This window comes from Bactrocera neohumeralis, chromosome 2 (genome assembly GCF_024586455.1).
Source record: "Bactrocera neohumeralis isolate Rockhampton chromosome 2, APGP_CSIRO_Bneo_wtdbg2-racon-allhic-juicebox.fasta_v2, whole genome shotgun sequence".
In the NCBI taxonomy this organism is placed as follows: domain Eukaryota; kingdom Metazoa; phylum Arthropoda; class Insecta; order Diptera; family Tephritidae; genus Bactrocera; species Bactrocera neohumeralis.
Genome location: NC_065919.1, coordinates 80840703 through 80862737, shown reverse-complemented (window position 1 = coordinate 80862737; position 22035 = coordinate 80840703). Strand labels below are relative to the sequence as shown.

The 22035-nt window shown below is 30.8% G+C and overlaps 1 protein-coding gene across 2 annotated transcripts in view; it reads left to right on the top strand.

The window, feature by feature from the left end:
* The window catches only part of LOC126751600 (elongation of very long chain fatty acids protein), a 60615-nt gene that overhangs the window by 34999 nt on the left and 3581 nt on the right, over nucleotides 1-22035 (top strand). For both annotated transcript variants that reach the window (XM_050461997.1, XM_050461995.1), the window contains exons 2-4: nucleotides 15205-15345; nucleotides 20128-20235; nucleotides 20313-20393. In XM_050461997.1, the coding sequence (XP_050317954.1) occupies nucleotides 15205-15345; nucleotides 20128-20235; nucleotides 20313-20393 (330 nt within the window). The remainder of the gene's footprint in view (nucleotides 1-15204; nucleotides 15346-20127; nucleotides 20236-20312; nucleotides 20394-22035) is intronic.

Below are 22035 nucleotides of genomic sequence, written 5' to 3'. Positions count from 1 at the left end.
ACTAGAAAGGGAAAGAGGTTTACTAAAAAGTGCTTCCAATGAAATTCGGGCAAGGCCCCTGAATTTAGTACATCATAGACATACTCACACATACATGCATACACACTTACAATTTTCTCTCTCCAACTTATAGTTGCTACGATAAAAGAATATACTACAACTCGTTTATTTCCCAAAATTAACAAAATAAAAACATGTTTTTACCTTTTATGTTTGCACGCAAATACTTTCACACAAGTGTCTGAAAGCCGCTCGAATAGGTTTAAGAATTTGTCAGAACAGCTGATCGGAATGCAGAGAGCCAAACTGAGCTAATTTTTTATGTTTATTCATAGACAGTCCAATAATGTGTAGCGGAACCGTTTCAATTTCTTCCTCACGCCATCATATAGGGGTATATTTGTATAAAAATGGTGATGAGTTCGGTAAAATTCCATCGAAATTTGCTTAAAGCTTTTATTTCTACTTATTTGAATAGCAAATTAGTTATTTAAGCGTAGACTAATAAAAAGCTCATAAAATATATAAATGCATGGTATATTTCCAAACCGTTCATTGGCTTTCACAATTCACTATGTCAACAATATTTTTTTAGGCATTTTGCTTAAGGTTAGTGACTATAGTTAGAACAGGCGCTCTTTATGGAGCTTTGGACTTTGACACTTCGCGCATGCTTTCATTTTGGTAAAAATAAAACAACTATTTGATTGAGAGTTTAGCTTTGCAAACAACGTGCACAATATTTTTCTTCGGCAGTAATGTGTGTATAGCTTGAGGTTATCTTTCGTATAAGAAAATGTTCACATTAACATGTTCCACTAGCAATTCGAATAATTGTAGCATTACAACTACATTTTTTTGCCAAGCAACGCATTGGTGAAGGTATTATAAGTAAATAATGATTACTACAACGAATCAATCATTACAAAAATTAATTACGATTACAGTAATGACTAATAAAATGTAATGATTACAACTTTAAGAATTGTAATTAAAAATTGTAATTATCACTTTTGTAATTGTAATTAAAAAAAATTATTGATAATATAAATTACCATTACAAGTATATAAGAAAAACATACATCTTGTAATCACCATTACAGTAATTCATTACAATTACAGTAGTCGCAATTAATAATCGTAATCACCATTACAATAAGTCATTACAATTACAGTAATCGTAATCAATAATTGTAATCACCATTACAATAACTCATTACAATTACAGTAATCGTAATCAATAATTGTAATCACCACTACAGTAATTCATTACAATTACAGTAATCGTAATCAATAATTGTAATCACCATTACAATAACTCATTACAATTACAGTAATCGTAATCAATAATTGTAATCACCACTACAGTAATTCATTACAAACACAATAATAATTATTAAAATTTAAAGACTACAACTTCTGTATTTGATACCAACAATATTTGATTACTACTTTTGTAGTTGTAATTAAAATAAATTATTGATAATAAGAAGTACAATTACAATTACATAAGTTTCTGGAATTATCAGTAAAATAATAATTATAACAGCCCCCGTAATTGTAATCACGTAACTTAATACACATGTTTTAGTATCTATAAGCTTTTGAAAAAGCTTTTGATTACTACTGTTGTAATTATAATTGAAAAAGTGATTTATTATAAGAAGAACAATTACGATTATTTAATTTTCTGGAATTAATAGCAAAGTAATCGTGTTCACTGCAAGTGTATTTGCAATTACGTAATATAAATCACAAATTTTAGTATCTATAAGCTTTCGTAAAAGCTTTTGCTTACTACTTCGTAATTATAAGTAAAAAAAATTATTGATCTCAGGAATTTCAATTATGATTAAACCATATAAGTTTGTGGGATTATAAGCAAAGTAATCACGATCATCGCCACAGTAATTGTAATTACGTATTTTAATTTACATAGTTTTGTATCTACAAGTAAAAGTTTTCGTAAATTCAATTTTGATGCATTCTCTTCTCTGTTTCATTGCAATTTCCGCTAAAGCATTTCAGATTTATCAAATTACCACGATGTACTCATTAATTGAATTAATCAAGTTAATACCGACTTTGTGTAGTAAATCACCTAGTACAAGTATGTACACATATGTTTAGTTATACTATATTTCGGCACGTTTGAAAATCAATAATTATGAATAATAATGGCAAAATTATAAGTTATTGATAAAAAATACACGTGTAAAAATTATAAGGTGTTACTTAATTACTCTCACTTATTGAACTATTATTAACTTCATAAATTTACTATCATATTTTAAGTAAGTTGCGATGGTTAAAAGGTAATCACCACGTGTTGGGCTTAATTAATTTTATAAATAAAACGTAAATCGAAAATTGCCATAACTGATAAGTTTTTTTTAAAGCATAAGCATTTGCAGGTTTGCGCCATAAATTGCAAAGCGAAACAAAGTGTGAAATTAGCAATTCCATAAAATGCACTTAACAAGTGATACCTTTTAATATTCTAATATATTCATAAATTAATTATATAATAGGAAAATATTATATCTTTATCATATAAATTATTATATATAGATAATAACCACAAATTAGAAACTAATTGATTTTTGCGCTCTTAACTCAGCAAGTTCTAATTTAATATTCAAGTGTCAGGTATTTATTATTAATATATATTACTTTAATATCATATTGTTTACTAAATAATACTACAATTGCCGTAACACCCTGCAAGGTGAGGTAATAACTTTTTATTGGCGTATAAATTAATTACTTATTAAGTGTTTAGTTGCATAGTAAAATTCATTCAGTGCAAATGGAATGAAGCCAATTTGATTTGGATAATGCAGAGAGTTCAAAGTTGTTATTGCGAACGATGAACTATGGGGACTATAGAACATTTTGTAATAAAAAAAAACAAATAGAAACAAGTAGTACAACAAAAAGTAGTAAATATATAAAAAAAAAAATAATTTAAAAACATAAAAAATATAAAAAGACACAATAATATTTATAAAATAAAATATATACAAATTATACTGTATAATAAAATAATAAGTTATAAAATAATTAAAATTAAAATAATTACTATTAAAAAATAATTACTGATAAATTTAGTATATATTTTTGCCACCACAAAAGTATTTATTGAATTTTCTAAAACAATAAAAAATATGTATAATAAAACCCAAAGCTACAACTAAAGTATAAATTTATCTAAAAACTGACCTACGTTCAGACTGGCGCTGATTAAGCCAAATTTATATTTAATTTCAATATAGGCAACTTTTAAACGCTAGAATAATATATAAATTTGCTCACACACACACACAGACATTTCGTACTCCAACCAAGAACTCCACTACCAATACACTTAATTACAGTAACCGCCAACAACACAAGATCACGCGATTATTGCTATTATCTTGGACATTTTTATTGTTTTTGGCATACTTTTCAAATTAACAGTAACAATATTAACAAATTAATTTGCCATTACGACTTTATTGTGCAATAAATAATCGGGCATTAAAGCAAACAGAGCAAACAATAGAATATCAGAGCAAACAATTAGAATACATTTATATCAGCTTTGCGGTTATGAAGCATAATTTTTCTCATTTTTGCACATCCATAGAATTGCTGTTTTGCTCTCCAGCGTTCCTTCCGGTGGCCTTTGAAGATGTTTTGTCATGCAAACAACTGATTCAATTATTATTATTTAAGCTTCAATGTTAAATTCTATTAGAGTTGTATGAAGATTGTGGTCACTTCTGGCAAATTAGTGATACATTCTTTTTATATTGCTTTTCTCTATCTATTAAAAATTAAATTTATAAGATTTTTGTACAACTATATTATTGCTGTTATAAGTAGCTGGCCGCGATTGTCATTTATTAAAAAAACTGAATAATAGTCTTTGCCGACATCAAATGTTCTCAGTAGACAAAGCCAAAAATGTAGTGAAAGTTAAATTTTAATTCATTTAATAAAATCATAAATTAATATAAAGAAAAACGAACAGAAAAAACAAAAACAAAAGAAAGAAATTAACACAATTACATAAAAGTAAAGTATAAGTGAAGCTAAAATTAAAATCATGATTAAATTAGAATAAAGCAAAAAATAAAATTAAAACAAACTAAAAACACAGTTACAAATTAAAATTAAAATTAATAAAAAACTTAAAATTAAAACTAAAATTATAATTAAAGTTAAAACAAGAAAAAAAACGTTAACTTTCGGCTGCACCGAAGCTAATGTACCCTTTACAGGTGCATTTCTTTTAGTAACTATGTGTCCAGTTTGTATGGAAGCTGTATGCTAAAGTAATCCGACAATTTTTTCGGAGATTATGTTATTATCTTAAGCAGTAATCCATGTAAAATTTCGTGAAGATACCACGTCAAATGCGAAAGTTTTCCATACAAGCCCTTGATTCCGATCGTTCGGTTTGTATAGCAGCTATATGCTATAGTAAGCCGATCTGAACCATTTATTCTGATATTATCTTATTTCTATAAAAATTAACTCATACCAAATTTCGTGAAGATATATCTTCAAATGAGGAAGTTTCCCATGCAAGCATTTGATTCCGATCATTCAGTTTGTATGGCAGCTAGTTAACCGATCTGAACAATTTCTTCGGAAATTACATTGTTGCCTTAGAAAATAACCTGTGCCAACTTTTGTGAAGATACATTGTCAAGTGGAAAGTTTTCCATATAGGAACTTGATTCCTTTCGTTCAGTTTGTATGGCAGCTATTGTAGTGGTCCGATATCGGCCTTTCCGACAAATGAGCAGCTTCTTGAAGAGAAATTGACGTTTGCAAAATTTCAAAACGATATCTTAAAAACTGAGGGACTAGTTCGTATATATACAGACAGACGGACGGACGGACAGACAGACGGACATGGCTGAATCGACTCAGCTCAAACTACTGATCGTTTATATATATACTTTATGGTGTCTCCGACGCTTCCTTCTGGGCATTACAAACTTCGTGACAAACTTAATATACCCTGTTCAGGGTATAATTGTAATGATAATTAAAACAAAATAAATTATTTAAAAATAAAAAAAATAAAATTTAATTATTTTTATTTAATAATTTCTAAAGTTAAAATTTAAACTAAAACTAAAATCAAAATTAACGTCAAACTTCAAAGTACAAAGTACATCGTTAAAGTTAAATAATTTTAAATAAGTTTATTAAAATTAAAATTAATAATAAATTTCAAATTAAAAATAAACTTACAATTACAATTAAAATTAAGATTAAAATTAAAATAAGAATAAAAATTACTATTAAATTTAAAATTAAGTTAAAACTTAAAATTAAAACTAAAATTATAATTAAAGTTAAAATTAAAATCAAAATTAAGTTTAAATTTAAATTTAAATTAAAACTAAAATTAACATCAAACTTCAAATTAAAATTTTAATTACAATCAAAACAAAATTTAAAACTAAAATTAAACCCAAATTAACAACAAACTTTAAATTAAAGTCAAAATTAAAGTTATATTGAAATTAAAATTAATATTAAACTTTAAATTAAAATTAAACTTACGATTACAATTTAAATTAAGGTCAAAATAAAAATCGAAATTAAAAAAAATCGTAAAATAAAAAATATAAATTAAAATGAAAATCAAAAATAAAAATAAAATAATAATAAACAAAAATTTAAAATTAAAATTAAAAAATTAAATTTAAAATTGAAAGTAAAACTAAAATTAAAGTCATAATTAAATACGAATAAAACAAAAATTAAACTTAAAATTACAATTAAAGTTAAAATTAAAATTAAATTGAAATTAATAGAAAAATTTAAAATTAAAACTAAAATTATAATTAAAGTTAAAATTAAAAAAAAATTAAAAAATTGTTAAAAATTAATTTAAAATTATAACTAAAAATTAAAATAAATAAAAAAATAAAATTAAAATAAAAATTTAAACAAAATTTAAATTAAAATTAAGATCAATTTAACATTAAAATTACAAAAAAGAATAAAACAAATTTTTGACGTTTCCGAAAGAATCACTTTTTATAGAACAGGTCGAATCGGTATATTTTTTTTCTGTAAGTTAGTAGTACTGTTAGTGACATCTATGCTAAATTTCACGTCAAACTATTCATTAGTATTTGAGATACGCGTCGTTTTATGAGGCTCTAAAAGTGAATTCTTCGATTTTTACTATGTCTGAATTTATTAATCAAAGAAGTGCACCATCTCATACTGCATTGGTTATACGTGATCATTTCGCAACATTTTCAACTAATATCGAGCCGCAACCACCGCATTCGCCTGATTTACATTCGTGTAACTTCTGGATATATAGCAAATTCATATGACCACTCCGAGGACACCGTTTTGACTCAATTGAGGATATAAAAGCTGAATCGAAGAAGGCTCTAATGGCCATCATGACGGAGCAGTTTTCCAAGTGCTATAATGACTGAAAAATTCGTTGGCATAAGTGTATTGCAGTGGGAGATTAAATGGACAAAATTCACCTTTCAATTTGATCACAGTAGTATAAGCGAATTAATCGATTATTCATCCATTTAATCTCAATTTTATTTTTTACTTAAAAATCATTAAAAAGCTTAAAATGTGCAAAGATCTTATTTTATTAACCAACTACTGTTGCTGTGCCGCGCCACAATTCGCCAATTGCAATTTAAATGTCTACGAAGTGCCTACCAATCATTAAACGAGTCAATGAAACGCAAACGAAACAATATTTACAAGCAGACTTCTCTATATCTCACAGCTCGAGTGCGATTAAACAATAAGCAGTGAGTTGAGCATAATAGAATACATGTTGCATGCAACAAATGTGCGCTTTTAAAGTCATTACATGCAACGCAATCGATTGCAGTCAATGGAAGGCGGCTGAGTGGCAGCAAAGTGCAAGTAGAATAAAGTCTAAGAAATAAAAATAATAAACACGCGCATAAACGAATAAAATATAAATTAGAGCAAACAGCAGTGCGCGCATGCGCCGGTTTCCACTGTCGCTTTTATTTTCCTGGCAGTGGAAGCCACACAGAAGCAATCTCAGCACATTAGTGTCCGTGGCTTCAGCGTCGCACAAAAAATGCCAACCAACCTGATCGACTTGCGGGGTTTGCAATTCTCTTGCTGCTACAGCTGGTCGCTTCTGGCGGTAGTAAGCACATCTGCACATATGTAAGTATGTATGTGGACATGTGTGCGCCCGGCTCGATGGCTATGCTGGCCATGAGCAGCCATGCGGTAGTGCAGCGTAATGTGGCATGCGTGTGCAACCGGTATGCGGCTTAAGAACCGGCGAGCGAGCAACCGCGCACAACATGCTGCATTTATAAATAAAACGTGTGGCTGTGCAATATTTTCGATTTACTAATGATTGCTTAATTCAAGTGTTTTGCTGCTGTTGCGGTTGTTGTTGTTTTTTGCTTTTGACGTGGACTTTGCTTTTTAGCGTTTTTTTTGTTTGCTTTATTTGTGCGGCATTATTTGTTTTGCTAGTAATTTTCATTCTTTTTGTGTTTGTTGTTTTTTGTAATATAATGTGGAAAGTAACGTAGCGGCTGTTTATTTTTGTAAAGTTGTTAACATTTAAATAATTTATTAATATTTATTCTCTTGACTTATTATGCCCTAAACAAACAAGTGCCGTCTGTTTGTATAACGCAATAAGCTCTCAGTTTTCGAGATATCGTTCTGAAATTTTGCACAAGTCCATTTCTTCTCAAGAGGCTTTTTATTTGTTAGTATCGCCGAAATCAGACGGTTATAGGATATAGCTGCCATACAAACTGGCAATTTGGACGTCTGTTTGTTTAATGAAGTAGTCTCTCAGTTTTTGAGATATCGTTCTGAAATTTTGCATACGTTCATTTCTTTTCAAGAAACTGATAATTTGTTAGAATCGCAAATATCGGACAACTAGAGGATATAGCTGCCATAGAAACCGGCATATCAAAGTTATGTTTTTGTATGGAAAAATTTTTTATTTGACAAGAAATCTTCATGAAATTTGGTACAGACTGCTGACCAAAATAGCGCTACTATCTCTGAACAAACTATTTAGATCGAAGCACTATATCATAAAGCTGTCATACAAACTGACCAATCGAAATTAAGCATGGAAAACTTTTTTATTTCACTAGATATCTTCACGAAACTTGCCCTAGATCATTGTTCAAAGCTATGCTTTTATCAATTCGCAACTTTATTTTAATATTACGCCAATATTTTAGGAATTCAAAACTTATTTTCATATTTTATTTTGCTCGAAAAATTTTCCTGCCTTTGCCTGCTTTCGGTTTTTTCCATTTGCCGCTTTTTTGCAAACACATTTGCAATCACGTTTTCTGCCTTTTAATTCCGACGTATTTCATTCCGACGCGTGCGGAATAAATACATACAAACAAACTAGCTGTAGTCCAAATTGTTAGCATAAAGCAGCCTTAAACGAGGAACTGCTCTAACTTTGTATGCGCACAAACGAAATATTGGAAATTTTCCGCGCGCCTAACCGGCCAGAGCCGGTCTGTGATCGATAGTGACGCCACTAAATTCTTCAGACATACTACATTCTATATAGTACATATGTTTGTTTGTATATATACATATGTATGCATGTATGTGTTAGGTGTCCCCCTTCATGCACGGTTGTCAGTGTATGCGTGCATTGAACTTGCTTGTAGCATGCTTTTAGTTACTGTAGCTGGTGAAACCCGCCGCTTTCTTCTGTCTATGTTTTTTTTCCGTTTCCTTTTTGTAACATTCTAGAAACGTCAGAATAAGTGACGCAACTAAATAATACAAAAGCACACTAGTAAAAAGCCGGTAGCGTGCAAAATAATTAAGTTACAATGAAAACAACAACCTCCCTCTTTTTTGCAGCAGCAATTAAACGCTGCTTTGATTTTTCGCTGACGCGCAGGCGCAAATTGCAAGCTTCAATTCAGTTTATGCTGGTGCACACATACACTTGCAGCTATTTGTTACTGAAGTAAGGCGTAGCATGCAAGGAATGCTGCTTGATTACAGCGGCGCGACAAATGCACAATAGAATCATGTTCCTATTTACAGAATAAAGTGTGTTTGGGTGTGCACTTATTTATATACAAACTTGTGTGGACTTTGTAGTAATTTTTTTCAGTTAAGCACTTCGTAATTTACATAAATAATTTTACAACTGTCATCTTAGCACTTTATAATGTTAGCCGGTTTATAGAGAGCAAGCTTTTTGAGAGGCTTGCGGTAGCTGAATGGACTTAGAGTTAAGAAATGCTCATGGGATTTTTGTAGATCCGCTTGAAGGTTTATAAAAATATAAGCATACATTTGTTTTTATATGAACTTGAAAAGTGTTGAAACAGTCCACTGATGGACATTTTAAATGCTAAAATCGAAGAATTTTTTTTATTTAAGGCTTAAGGAGTTATATGCAGCTAGAAGACCCACAAAACGCGAATTTTCCAAAAAAAATTTCTGAGAAAACTTTTAAATTTATTGGTCCAAAAGTATGTACACATATTATTGAATCTTTTAACTGGGATAAAGACTTAATATTATTAAATATATTTATATGGAAAGGAACTACAGCTGAACCCCCTGAGCTACTCTCAAAAAGAACGTTTTCCCGTGAACACTATATCTTTGAACTGGATCCTCTGAAATTAAAAAATCAAACAGATTTCGTTAAAGTAATGTTAAATCTAGTAATTTATAATAATTTTTTGATTTCTAAAAAAATAGTTTTTTGGCCAAAATTTCAGCTTTAAATTGGTCAAAAAAAATATTTATCGGTGAGAAAAAATTGAAGATTACTAAAAAGCATATTTAAGAAGCTCGTGTAGTAGTTGTAGAAATGTTTCAACAATTAATTGATTACGCTAAAAAGCAGCTTAAAATATGTTGCCTACATTTCAGCGCAAAGCAAATTAACATAAAACAAAATAAAACGCTGAATTCGGCTATAATAACCTTCACAGGTACATTTCTTATAGCATAAAATGATATAAAAAGATTTTTAACACGATTTTGGTCGGTAAGTTTATATGGCAGCCATATGTTAGAGTGGTCTGATCTGAACAATATTTTCGGAGATTATTGTGTTGCCTTGAGTAATAATCTATGCCGAATTTCCTGACGATACCTTGTCAAATAAAAAAGTTGTGCATACAAGCACACGACTTCAATTGTTCAGTTTGTATGGCAGTTATATGTTTTGTCATCCGATCATCTAATAAATGAGCAGCTTCTTGGAAAGAAAATAACGTGTGCGAAATTTCAGCGCGATATCTCAAAAACCGAAGAGCTAGTTCGCGTATTACAAATCAACAAGCTCGCATGTTTGATGTGGCTTGAAATCGGTTGTTAAAAAATTATAGATCTAGTCTGAAACAAAATTCAAAAACTCTGAGATTTTCAGCCGTTCAAGCCTAAATGCGCATTGTTGAAATATAGGCTAGTTGGAATTTTAAAGAAAATGTAATTATATTGCCCGAAACTGAAAATCAAAAAGATTAAAATGTAAGCTTTTGTAAAAATGCTTTAAAACCCTACTAAATATTTTGAAAATTTCGGCATAATCATTAAAAATCAGTTGGAAATTTTTAATTCAACTACCTGTTACCCCGCGCATAAAAGTAACGTAAATTATTATTTTTTTTACAATAAAAACCACTTATTAATCATAACAGTATTTCCCAATGCGCCAACGGAATTGTCTACACGCTAAGTGAACGCTTAGTAAAACCAATTAAAAGGGTGTTATTTCGTGTTACAGACTACCTAAAAGCAGTACAACAACACACACGTGCACTTAACTAGAAGCTCAATCACGTCAGTGATTGCATGCTCTTATAGTTCATTTATAATATAATTTTTCAATATACAAAGACGTGCGATTATCTAGTAAACATATATAACTTATATATGTAAGAATGTAAATTGCTTTTGTTGTTGTTTTCATATTTTCTTCTCATCAGCCAAGTGCAAATATTGTCATAGAAATTGCTAGGAAATGTTTATACTTGCAGCAACACTTAAGTGCTTACGTTAGAATTTATTTACTAAACACTGTAAGTGTGTATATGCATTAGAGGTGTGCAGTTATAAAACTATATGATTGCATATCTAATTTATTATGTTCAATTTAGTGAGATGCCAGTTAGTTTAATAGCTTTGCAGTGTCATGCAGCAAGACAACAGAAAGTGGCTCTGCAGTTGCTGTAATGTTTGCATTACTATTAACAGTAATTTTGACTGCTAACATATGTTGAGTTAAAAAATCCATGCACATATGCTTTACAGACTCATTTAACATATGAGTTATTAACAGTGGTAATGTAAAATTTTTTCTTATAATATGTAGCATCGGTAAACTGTTAATAGAAAAATAAAATAAAATATAATTTATGTAAACACTTAAATCCCAACAAAAATAACTGCTTACATTGTTCCCATGTTAAGCGTTCAACTCTAATCCGCATATTTGTATATACTTTGCAGTATGCATTTAACAGTTGACTGTCAAACTGTACTTAACATAATCAACATTGGCTGACGGTAAATTGACATGTTCGGAATTTGTTCTCAAAACTAACATTTATTTAGTGTTTGTTTGGCAAGTAAATTGTTTCCTTATAAGTATGCGAAGTAATCTACTCCTTTTAACGGACGCGTAAGAGCACTCAAACCCAAAAGACTGTTTATTGTCTGCACGTTTCTACTTGCAATAGCAGTACAAACTAACAGTTATAGTAAAATATTCATGAAAAATAAAATTACAACGCAGCTACTATCTGTTTAGGTGTGACGCTGTTTATGAAGAATGTTTATAAAAGTGAAATTAATCACTTGAGCATGTATAAGTACATACAAGTATTTGAGTATAAACTATCAAAAGTTAACTGACTTTGTAGAAGTTTCGATAATAAATGAGAAAAACTGCAAAGTAGGCACATTAAAAAACTTCGAAGTTGTGTTGAAAATGTTTTATTTTGCATTAAATATTTGTAAAAAAAAATTAAAATATGTTATTTCGGGATCCCGAAATTAAATAAAATTAATTAATTAGAATTTTTCCTAATAAATATCTGTTGAAAACATATCAAAATATATTATTTCGGGATTGCAAAGTTGTACTTTCCGGATCTCGAAATTGTTTTTGAATTTTTTTAAAACATTTTATATAAAATTAATTAATTAAAAACTTTTCCTAATAAATATTTGTTGAAACAGATTTCAATTATATTATTTCGGGATCGTAAAGCTGTACTTTCGGGATCCCGAAATTGTTTTTAAATTTTTTTAAACGTTTTTTTATATGAATAAAAAAATTTTATTTAAAAAATGTTTTAATTAACATTTGTTGCAAAAAAAATATATTAAATAATTTTTTTAAAGATTGCAATTTCGGGATCCCGAATTTTTTTTTTGTTTACAACATTTATTTATTGATAAAATTTTTGTCACATTAATTTAATGATACGTTTTTACATTATGAAATTTTTTCCTGATAAAAAATTTTTTAATTTAAAAATGCGCTTACAATAAAATTGATTTCCTTAACTCGAAAGTAATCAATAATTCCTAACCTTTATTTAGTAGCTCTATCTCACGGAGAATTTTAAACAAAGTTTAAATTGTTTGTTTTCAGCAAAACACAATGAAATATAAAAAATAATGAAACTGAAATATCCCGAAAACCCGAAAATAAAATCGGGATCCCGAAAATTTATTTGATTTAGAACTCTTGATTTTTTATTAATATATTAGTTCTTATTAACTTTTATTTTTTAAGTAAAAAATTTATTTTAAAAATCCCGAAAACTTAATATTGTAATTCGGGATGCCGAAAATTGCATATTTTATATTATAATATTGTATATTAATACAAACTTCATAGAATGTTATAATGATGATCACAAAGAGAATCGGAAATCCGTATAAACAAATCTTGTTGGAAATTATTTGTAACAGCTCTTCAAATTTTGTTAACTCTCATTATTTAATTAAATAAACATAAATCGCTTAAAAAATGCTATAACTTAGACCAATTTCAAAAATTTGGGGAGGTTACACTACTCCTGCTGAAAAACAAGATAGCCTGTGATTATTTAATTAATATGCACCGTGTTATAACCATTTATCAACCATATTTTAATTAATTTCGAAATAAACTAACAAATATGCCAGCATATGCCGAAATAATTATGGATTATAAATTTTGGCACGTTCTTAAAAATTGAGGTCACTTTGTACTAGCAGCACAGCCTTAAGCTGCTGCAACAGAACGCCGCTTTAATCCAAAATGTTTACAAAATGTTGTTGCTGGAATTCCTTCATAACCAATTTTTGTTGCATATCTCGTTCAACTAATCTTAAATGGGCGCTTTGTATCAATATGTATACAACATAATTTCAGCGGAACACACCTACATACATGCAAACATAGGTGCTTATGCATGTCCGTCAAGAAAGCAACTGGCAGCACTAAATGACTGTCTGTCTACTTTGCCACGTTAAACGCCTTGCTTTGACAGGCGGCGCGCGCAGTCTTTTGTAATTCTCTTATCCGCTCTGGTTTCGAACAAGATTACAAAGCAGGTGAACATGGTGCTGGACAAGTAAAGAATCAAAATTGAAAGCGAAATTGCACGGCGGCATGCTGTGCATGCTGTTCGTGGTTACAGGAGCATACACGTAATGAAAGGAAGGCGAACATGAGCATGAAAAGTAAAATTGGAAATGAAAATGAATACTATCAAAAGCATGAGTGCACTGAGCATATATAGTTGTTGTTTAGGAGAATATAATTTATAATTTACTATTTATTTATAAAGATCTTCAATTATATTTTTCTATATATGTTTCTTAAATTATTAGAACTTGTCAAAATCTCCCCAATCACAATTTTTCTATTCGATTTCGCACTTTTCACACGAAACCCCACCCCACACATCACCAACTCACTGCGCCATTTTTACATTTTTGTATAGCTTAGTAAAACTTTAAACTTTGTTTTGCTTACTTTTTATTGTTTTAACCTCAAAATGGTAACGTGACCGTTACAAAAAGCCTTTAAATCGCTTTCCAAAGATCAAGCACTCACTTATGGTCAAGCATTGCCCACTGCTCATAAGCAAATTGTTAAGTGCTTAAGCTTAATTGGGGTTGAAGTGGTTTACTGTTAGCTTGTATGTATGTATGTACTTTGACTTAAGCACAACATTTTTGTAAACAAATCTACTTAATACCGATAATTTCCATATAAAATTTGTTTACAAATAATTAAAACTGGAATTTGTGAATTTAAATTCAGGCATTCAGCGTGGGAGCTTAGTTCTAAGCCGCCAAATGGTTGTGTCCATTTATGTTATGCAATAAATTTCTTTCCAAATAATGCTTATTAATTAAATTTTAGAAATACTGGTTTTATGATTTTCGAAACTTTTTTAAGTACATCAAATAAAAATTTTAATAATAATATTTAATGAATATATTTTGGATTTTTTTTTCATTACATTATCATTAAGAATTTCAGTTAATTGCTTTTAGAAAATGCTGAAAAATAAGCCGTTAACTGTGGTGTATAATTCAAAAGCTGCGAATAATAACGGTATTTCAACATCAATAAATTTTTAATATTATTTCTCAGAAAAGCCTTATATTCTAGAATTCTAGATAACAGTAAAAAATATTAGTTTTGAAAAATACCGTTCGGGATCCCGAAATTCAACTCACACTTGTCGAATATTTTTAACACGTAATAAACATAGTTTTGGTAGCTTCAAAATTTGCGAGGTGAATTCGCAAACAATTTTTAACCCTCATCGAGACCAACGGGTCTGGCAATATTTTGTTTTTAAATGTTATTTAAAGGTTTGCATTCATAATAATTAAATATTTTATAAAATTTTATAAATAAGTTTGTGGTTATTATCATTAGTAAGCAATCATCAAAATAAAAATATGAATCCCGAAATGGCAATCCCGAAAGTAAATAATGTTCGGGATCCCGAATTTTTATAACCTTATTTAATTTTTCTCTAACTGTAACGAAATTTCAATCACACTTGTTACATACTTCAACATTTATTAAACATTACCCTCACCTAGAATATTAACATAATTTTACTATTATCTTCATAATTTTTAACTATTCTCTCTTTTCTCTTCTTTTTCTCCTTGTAGGACTACTACATCAACACAATTTACGCTGGCTGGCGTGATCTCATGGACAACAAATCGGATCCGCGCACACGAGATTGGCCATTGATGGATTCGCCCTTCCCCACCATAGCGATCAGTTTGTCCTACGCATACTTCGTAAAGGTGAGTGCACGCACAGAAAGGACAAAGTGAAAATCAGAAACAAGAAACAATTACTAAAACTAGTTGTAAGCTATCTACGTCAATTGAGAAGAAAAAGAAGTTGTATGCTGGCAGCAAGCACTGACTTGCGCTATCAACAAGTGAAGATTCACATTGGAGTGAAATGAAAAGCATCAATTTTCTTAGCATGCAGAGAAGTGGATGTGTATATACCAAGTCGTTGAAAGAGAAGGAAATAATATATAATAGACGCTGATGTGCAGCTCAAACATTAACCATAAACAAGACAGCATTATTATGTCCCATAAAAACCAGTCTGAGGTGGCAGCAAGACTACTAATTTAGAACCGCAGGTTTAACCAAGTTGGAGCGTCCTTTTGTTGTTGGTGAATAACACTTAGATATATATTTTTAAAAATATCTTCTAAGTCATTAAATTGAGATTTTTCAGAAAATTTCATGAAGTATTAAGTTTCAAATTAATTTTCGAATAAAAATGTTAGAGCTACTATATTCTACTCTTTTTCATAACATTTAAAAAACTTAATTTCAAATTATAGTAATTTTATTAAAAGTGTTCCAAGACCTGGGATGTCCTTCTAGGGTGCACTATTTCAAACAACCCTTGAAGGAGCTGAATGGCCTGGGCAGCTTGGGTTGATTGTGTCTCCAGCTGACCGTGAGCGGGCCAGTTCGTCTTCCTTTATGTGTCCTTCTATTTCTATATTATACTTATACCCAGTTGGTATTAACTGTTTACTGCTAAAAGTCTATTGATTGAAGGCCTTAAGTGCCGCTTGGCTATCCACTAGAATGTTTATTCACTTGCTGCTTAGAGCAGACCTCTGTTATGCCCACAATTTCGGCCTGAAAGACCAATTGTATAGTTCTTCAGTTTGAAGCTGCTTTCCGTGCTTGGACTACAGAAAAAGCCCGCTTTGTTCCTTTTTCAGCCTTTGATCCGTCAGTAAATATGTAGATTTCGCAGTTATAGCTGTCGATCACATAATCATTCGCTCAATTTTTTCTACTGGGGAATGAAAATAAGTGGCCTACAATCATAAGCCGGATGACCTAGGCAATGCCTCAAACCTCACTTGAATGTCAAGAATAATATCGGATGTCAAGAATAATATCCCGAGCCTTTGTTAAAGTATTTTTCAATGGGTCCGTAATCCTCAGCAAGTAAGGTCGTTGTACTTGTTTCGGTGGTTTAATATGTCACTTTTTTGATAGTAACATCCAACAACATATGATAGTATGGAGCAGATAACGCTTGTATAGAGCCTGTAGACCATGTGAGGCCGTAAAACCACTTTGAGGCAATGGCTATTCTGTGCCATATTCGAAGTGCTCTCTCTCAATGTATTCTCTCCAGCTTAGTTTTTTATCTAGAATAACATCGAGATATTTGACCGAGCTCGAGAGTGAAATGGTTCTGCGCCTTAATGAGGGGAGATTGAATTGAAAAGTTTTCGTTCTTCCTATAAAAACACAGATTTTTGTTTTCTCCAAATTAACAGTTAGTCGGTGGCGCTCCGCCCAGCAGACGGAGATGTCTACAACCTTTTCTATGAGCAGCGATATGCGGTAGCTGCCTAGCAGACAACCTTGAAGTGTTCCTGTCAAGGAGAAATAGTCGTCGTCGCAATTAGTAAACGTAAATTTACATAAAAAACCAAAACTAAGTTGGAAACTCTTCATATTGGCAATTTCAAAAATATTTCTAAAAACTTTTTTAAACTAAAAATTATTTTATTTCGTTTTCTTAACAAATTTTACGTTTTCATAAATTATACTATAAATGTTAATAAATCATATGATAAATCTATGAACTAACCCGACCACTTGCATACGCGCACATTCCCACCAATCCAAAAAGACTTGCATATACCTGCAAGCCATTAAAATAGCTGATAAAAGCATAAATATCAAAGTAACCGCAACGAACTGGTCCAACAACGTGTTTTCCCCTCGCATTTTGCTTGCCTGTTTTTATCGAAAAATAATCAACTGTGCTAATTGTCCCTTCACCCTCGAAGCGATGGCGTATCAGCCGAAAAAGCATGTGCATATGGCTTTTGTTTTTGTTATTATTTATCCATTTTTTTGTTTTAGTTTTGGGCATCGACTGCAAGTTTCGATTTTAATAGCTTGAAAAGAGTTCAGGGTCATTGAGTGCACTCGTAGTCTCACTTAGGTCTGCATTAATTAAGCCATACACACATCCATACATATGTTGTTTGTGCTGGTGTTGTGTATGTGTGTGTTATGAAAATACCCGACTTCTGCATAAAAATGTAATAAAGGTCGTCGTATTGATAGTTTCGATTATATAGATTTTAAAGTGGCATGCTGCGGTTTCGTATACTTCCTGCTTCGCTGCTGCTTTGGTCGAGATAAAAGACTTAAGCGACGAACTTGTTGAGGAAGTGATAAAACACAATTGATTTGTGCGATAATAATGCAATTTTTGAGCGCTTGCTACATATTTTAAGAATAACAGTGCGAAAAATGCTATACAAAATATGCATTTATGCTTATGATTTTAGTTAAATATTGAATTTTTAATAATAAGGCAGTCGCAGTGCTACAAAAGGCTTTGGGAAGGAACTCGAAAGCTGAATTCTAATAAGTGGGGTATTCAAAGAAGTTTTAGGTATGAATTTGCTTACTTTTATGATTGTCCACTTGCTATAAGAAAACATATTTCAAAATTTTGAATTATTTAATAATGAGAAGTATTTTGAATTTATTTGAATTTAACAGCTAAATTAGATGTTAACTTTTTTTATATATAATAAAAGTATGTACCAGAAAACTATTAGTAAGCCCTTTTTGAATATCATTATTATTATTTTCGTCTAAGCAAGCTGGTATTTAACACATTTTCGACGCTTTTCAATATACTATAAGTTTTAGTACAAAACTGAAAAGAAAAATAATTATTCCGTACATTTTATAAATTTTCTCATAAATAATATTTACTCTGACTTCAATAATTTCTTTAAAAGTCACCTGTTATATAATTCTTCTCTTTGCTTTTATTTGCAATTTAATAAAGCACACACCTCTCTTTTATGTGCATTTCAATGAGAAGATCTCATAAAACTCTTCAAGAAATGTCAGTCAATCAGGCGTTGCTATCAAATTAACCGTATTTGTTTAATTAAATTAATCAACACCTATTTCAACAGTTGAATTTAACATTGACTTTGATGGAGAAATGCGCATGCAACTAATTTATTGACCAAACAACACACCCAACTGCATGTCAACTGTCAACAGCTGTGTTGTGTGCTTCCGATGAGTTACGTGTGTGTGCAATGCGCTATAAAATGAAGTGCACAGTGTGTAGAGTTGACAAAAATGTTAGTCAAAAAAATGTTTTATTTCAATTTCTTTTAAATTGAAATTAAAAATTGAAAAAATATAATTCTAGAAGTTTTTTGATTTATTAAAAATGCGTATTTTTAAACTAAATTTTTTTTAAATTGAAATTAAAAATTAAAAAAAAATTATTATTTAAATTAATTATTTAAAAATTAATAAATTATTAATTTTTATTCTTGAACTGAAGTTTTTTAAAATTTATTAAAAAGTTAATTTTTTTGTGAAATTTACAGTGAGTAACGTTTTTAAACATTTCTTTAAAAAATTAGTATTTTTTCTTTCGATTTTTTTTTTCGTCGCCGAATATTCAAAAATATTTACATATCAAAATTTTCTATCACTGCACGCCATCTTATCAAAAGAAATACATATATATGTACATTTTTTTTTTAATTTTCATCAACTCCGCCCCACTGTGGCTCACATTGTCCCGCCATGCGTCAAAACGAATTCACACCCGTGTAAATTGGCAAAGTTGATTTTGTTAATTGCTTGGTGTGCAAATTATATATTAACGTCTATTTGCACATACATCATTTTCACCTTTTTTGTTTTTCTTTTGTAATTCGCCATTTTCTAGGCTTCGTTTGAGCAGCAAACCATAGGTCCAATTTGAGTTCATTACAAAAAACTGAAATGTTTGTTCACATGATTGCCACCTCTGTTGACTGACATTAATGTTAACTTCATTATAACAGCCATTGTTATGTTGTTGCTGCAAATGATTTGTGGAAAAAAACGACTTTTGCATATTTCTTTTATGATGCTGAGCACCCTAGCATCATACAAGAAATCGTTATGCGTGTGTGTGTGTGCAATCACGAAATCAAAGCTGGGCAGTGATTGCTATCATCTACTCTTTAGCTTTGAAACATACATACATGTGCGTGTATGTATGAATGTATATTCAAATGCATGTGCTTGTGTGCTTTGTGTTGCGTTTGTCCAAATTTTAACTTTTTCACGCGCCACTACAACTATTGTTGTCTTTCCTATATGTTTGTTGTTGTTTATTTTTGATATTTTTTTTGTGACTAATGCATTGGCACATTTAACGACAGCCTCTGTGCTCAATTTGTGCAGAAAGGAATGGCTGAAGCTTGAAATTTATGCATGTCGCCATGCACACACACACACATGCTTATGAATGCATACATACACATGCACTTAATGATAATTTCGCAATAAGCGTTAAATCAAGCGCTTTTTATATGCTCATATTCATAAGCTTTTATTGTAATTTTGCTGCCTTTGATTTTCTATGTTTGCTATGCTCAGCTTTTAGTTTATTTTTATTCACTTTTATTTATTTTACTTTTATTTATTACTTTTAACTTATTTGTCATATCATTGAATGTCTGTTTCTTTGGCTTTTTTATCGCTCGACAGGTGCTGGGCCCCAAATTGATGGAAAACAGAAAACCTTTTGAGTTGCGCAAAGTCTTAATCGTTTACAATTTTGCGCAAGTGCTGTTCAGCGCTTGGCTATTCTACGAGGTAAATGTACAATAAATACAATATACACATAAATTTTGATGATTTTTTTTAATGCTTTTCACATTTTCACTCCATAGTCCTGCATTGGCGGCTGGCTAAATGGCTATAATATCAGATGCGAGCCTGTGGACTATTCGAATTCGCCACGCGCGTTAAGGGTATGTCGAAGATAAAAATAGTAATTAAATTTTTTAGTGGAAATAATTTTCGGCAAGCAAGAAAATATTCGGACATGTTGCAAGCGCTCTTTAAAGAATTTTTTATTTAATATTTTTGCTCATTATTTGAGGTTGCAAAAAATATTTATAAAAATTTTAATTAAATAATGACTGTTAATTGCAAAAGGTGTGGTGATTGCAAAATATTCAAAAAAATAAACAAAAATTTATTTTTACATTAATATTGTTTTTGTTTTTGTTGTAAATTTTAGTTTGTTTTCGAAATTTCGTAATTGTGGGACAATAAAATGCTTGAATATTTTCATACTCAAAACTAATTTTGCACAGAATGTAACAGCTTTGTGCATCTACTTATTGCTTTTAACACCCATAACTGAGTGAGTTAGACTTAGAGTTATACTACATACGTATATACATATATCAAAATAATTCAGTTGCCCACCATTCCACTTATTTCCTTGCATTTAACAAAAATTAATCAAATTATGTAGCCATTAGTTTGTAGTTATTGAATGTAGCTAGGGCCGTAGAGAGAAAATCGGGCCACGGGTTGGTTTAGAGAACTGTTCCAGCAAAAAAATACGCAAAATATTGTTTCAAAGAAGCAGAATTCCCAAATAACTCCGGACTCGGTAGATATTGTCCCTCATCTCCACTCCACCCTCCCTTCATATACCAAAAGAATTAGAGAAACGAAGTAAAAAATTTTTTGTAAATACGGTGTAAACTTGATATCTTGATAAGGTTAGTTTTAGAAATGTGAAATGTTTTCACTCGGACTGGTCTATATAAACCACGCGCACAAACCGAATCGGGTTTTTATTTTTTATTACAATCCAGCTAGAAAATGAACATCAGAGAGAAAGCAGGGGATCTGAACAATTCTTACAATTTTTAGTTAATGTTTTGGGTATGAAGCGAGTTAATGCTAGAGTGGTACGAAAAGACCTGATTCCTTGGCAAAAACAAGGTGTAATACCAGTCCAGCATCAAACTAATGACGAGACGTATTTTTATAAAGAACGTCGAAACATCCAAAAATGCAGCGAATTCCGCTTCAAATACGAGCGGAGACTGAAAATAGCCAAGTTAAAGTCAGTAAACAAACAAGCTGATGTTCTTAGTTTTCTTTGGTTACCATGTGGTGGTTCATCATTGATTCGTTCTACAGGGTAAAGCGGCCAATAAGGACTATATCTCCGTTTGGAAGTATCTACATGCAGCAATTTGCCTTCTTCTTCTACTTTAATGGCGTAGACACCGCTTACGCGGAGTGTTTTCATTCATACGGACGACATGACCCAGCTTAAAAGGCTGAATTTGTTGACAGATTTTCCACCACGATAATGAGCGGTCTCATTATAAGGTGATTGTGACTGATTTTTTGGTCAAACATAAATCGAAAGTACGAGGCTTTCATGATCCTTTCATTGGAATTACATTTTTACGTGGCGGGTCTCAAACCCTAGCGGCACAAACCCAGCTTGGGAGAAGGTTTCCTTGATCACGTTTATGTAGCGAGCTGCAAAACAGACTCTCGCTTGCAGCCGCATCTCGTGGACACGCGCTGAGACCTTGCTGAGCACTTAGGTAAACCGATTACCTCGAAGTGGCCCATTAA